Source organism: Myotis nattereri (assembly GCF_964212035.1).
Source record: "Myotis nattereri genome assembly, chromosome: 10".
Taxonomy (NCBI): Eukaryota; Metazoa; Chordata; class Mammalia; order Chiroptera; family Vespertilionidae; genus Myotis; species Myotis nattereri.
This window is the reverse complement of record NC_138085.1, coordinates 46,703,983-46,707,040: the sequence shown is the minus strand read 5'-3', so window position 1 is coordinate 46,707,040 and position 3,058 is coordinate 46,703,983. Positions and strand designations below refer to the sequence as shown.

The window sequence follows — 3,058 nt, the reverse complement described above, 5'->3', positions numbered from 1 at the left end:
CCATTCGACACAGCAACATTGTCTTCAAATGTACTCTCTCCTATTCCAGGGTAGTAGGTCTCTGAGGAACCACTCACAAACGGGTATTGGAAGTGGTCATACGTGGATGAAGGCACTCCAACTCTGCTCAAAGCAAAAACTAGTGTGATCCTTTTGTCAAACGTTCTTTTTCTCTGGAAAAGGCAGGCAAGGGTGCATGCACAGTGCGGAGCGCTGTCGGGGCGCGGGGACACTCGCAGGGTCCGGGCGGCACGATCGCCCGCCCCGGGGCGGGGGGGGGGGGGGTGTCCCCGGGATTAGGACCCTACGAGCACCTCCATGATGTGGTCCAGCTCCGTGAGGTCCATTTTGAAAGGCTGACTCGGGGCGACGGGCTGGCTGCTGTAGGGGGCGAGGGTCTTGAGGAGGTCGTCCGCCGACACGGGGGCCATCTTCGCGGCTGTGCCCGAGGCGGAGGTGCAGGGGTCGAAATCATACATGGACGTGTCAATGTCGGCGAACAGGATGTCATCCAGGGTCAGGTCCGTCAGAAACCCCGTGGACGTGGTGACCTCGAAATTCCCGGGCAGAGAGTCCATCAGTTTGGGGTCGTCGGGGCGGCCGTCGGGGAGCCCCTCGGGTTTCGGGGCGCTGGCCTCGCCAGCGCCCCCTTTGGAGCTGTCAGTGGCGGCCCCGGCGGCGGAGGTAGATGTGGGACAGAGCTCCTCGATCTCGTCCAAGGCGGAGGAGAAGCTGTCCTTCTCGGGCGGGAGGGCCGGGGAGGGGAGTCTGGGGGGGGCCGCGGGCGGCGGGGCGGCCGGGGAAGTGCAAAAAGTGTCGTCGTCGTCCTCGAGCAGCGAGGCCGGGGTGAGGCAGGCCTCCAGGGGTGTAGTGCTGGCCAGGTCCCCGGGGTGCGCGGGCGGGGGCGCGGGGGCGCTGAAGGCGGGCGGGGCCTCCCGGTAGCCGCCGCTCAGCGAGGAGGCGCCGGGCTGGGAGGACGGGGTGAAGGCGGGCCGCAGGCTGCCCTCCTGCTTGAGCTCCTCCTGGATCCGCCGCAGCATGTTGTTGATTAAGACGGTCTTCTGCAGGCTGGGCTCGGTGAGGGGCCTCTGGTTGTAGAGCTTCATAAGGGAAATGTTGAAGATAGTCTGGCGCTGTAAGGTGTAAGACACCTTGGACGGACCGTCGGAGGGAGACAGGATTTTGCCTTCCAGCCCATCTTCATGCTCATCAAACTTCCGTTTTCCTCCTTTACCCAACATATATCTGGCAGAGGAGAAAGGAAGGAAACGGAGTTACTCACAGGAGAACTTACTGCTGCCATTAGGAAGACGCTGACAGGTCAGCACGTGGACTTGTGCGAGCCCCTTGCCCAGGCTTTGCTGGAACACACGGGTTAACCGGGGAAGACCCGAGAGTCAGGGAACTGGAAGACCTACTTCTGTATGCCCGTGGAGCACTGTTTTTCACTACACAGTCTGGTGAATGTATTTCTTGGGAAATGTGTACGACCCAGACAAGTTAAACGTTACCATGGAAACGGTGATTTTTTACTTTCTCAGCTCAGGCGCTTGCCTAACATTACCATGCAGGTTCAATTTCCCTCCCCCAAACAGATTTATTTTTAAAGCCCAAGAAAACACTTACAATGCTATGACCTGGACAGATAAAGGTGTCAGAGGTTACAGCCTGAACACATCTTGAACGATTAAAAGAACCAACTTGGAGGGGAACATGCACAATTTTGGTAGCACTGTGTGTGCTTTCAAAACGCCTTTTCCTTCCTCATTATGCACAGAGCCCTTCTGTCTGTCTGGTGACACGTGGTGAAGCGCTTGGCCTGTGTTAAATGACCGCAGTGATTAAGCAGCCACCGCTTTTCAGTCTAGAATCAAGTGGAAGAATGTGGATTTCCCTGCCCAAGTTTTTCCATGGCTCAATGTCACTGCATACAGTTATGTCTGAATGCAAGTGGACTAATTGAAAGTAATGTGCTCTGATTATAAGCATTGCTGTTTGGATACCTGAGACATTTCATAACAAAATACTTACTGTGAGTCCATATATATATATATATATATATATATATATATATATATATATGTGTGTGTGTGTATTTCAAAAAATCAGCACTCTCATAGCTCAGACCTTGAGCACTTGGGAGTGGGTGGGACTTCAGCTCCTGCCCCGCCTTGCCTGACGCTCACAGCCTAGGCTGAGGCGCCTCCTCTGCTGCCCTGGCCGGAGTCAAGACACCTTCAGCCGGCTGCACCTTCCTCTCAGAACTTCGACCATCCCAACACAACAAGCGCAAGTCCACTGGCCTTTGCCTCATGGACCTTAACTTCTGACTATTTAATCGAGAATGTTGTCCTTCCGTCATCCAGACCAGGAGACATGGCTCTACGCCAAGCCCGTGCTTGCTCTCACACCCTCTACACACGGACCCACAGACACGCGGAAATGCTCTCAAGGCCACTCACTCTGATATCTTTAAGTACGAGCACGTGCTTTTGAAAAAAGTTATTCAACTTTTCTTCTAACAGTGACTTGCCTTTTACCGAATTGTTTCAGCTGATTTTGACGGCACCTCATTCAATCCTTCACTAACTCATTCGACATCTGTGCTGTCCTGGGCTCTCGGCCAGGCAGTGGGTCCCTCAGGGGAATAAAGCCTGGTCTTCAGGGGCTGAGTAGTTTCTCCGACACCTCCTTATCATTTTGGACTATGAGTCTCATCCTAAAGGGACACAGCTAACCACAATGAAACTTCAGAAATTCCTTCCAACTCTTCGCTGAAGAAGGCCACGCTGCCCCTGGAGGCGGACAGATATGCAGGTGGTCACCGAGCCTGGCACACAGGTCCCACTGGAGGTGACGACCTCCGTGTGCCTCAGTCGCAGGGAGAGAAAGACGAAGACAGCTGCAACGCATCAATGTCAGAATCAGCTCGAGAATCTGTTAATGCTCATAAAAATGTGGAGCTACTTGCATGAAACACTTTTCCGCATTTTATAAACATTAAGAACATGTCTGTCAATCACTAGAACCAAAGACCAGTCTCATAATGAATTGTTCC

General features: G+C 53.8%; 1 protein-coding gene across 1 annotated transcript; it reads right to left on the bottom strand.

The window, feature by feature from the left end:
• Window positions 1–296: 296 nt before the first annotated feature.
• On the bottom strand, window positions 297–1,241 carry SERTAD2 (SERTA domain containing 2; the record flags this gene model as incomplete). Its single annotated transcript, XM_081101323.1, has 1 exon — window positions 297–1,241. One exon carries the CDS (start codon window positions 1,239–1,241, stop codon window positions 297–299), a length of 945 nt encoding a protein of 314 aa, XP_080957449.1.
• Between the last annotated feature and the right edge of the window lie 1,817 nt (window positions 1,242–3,058).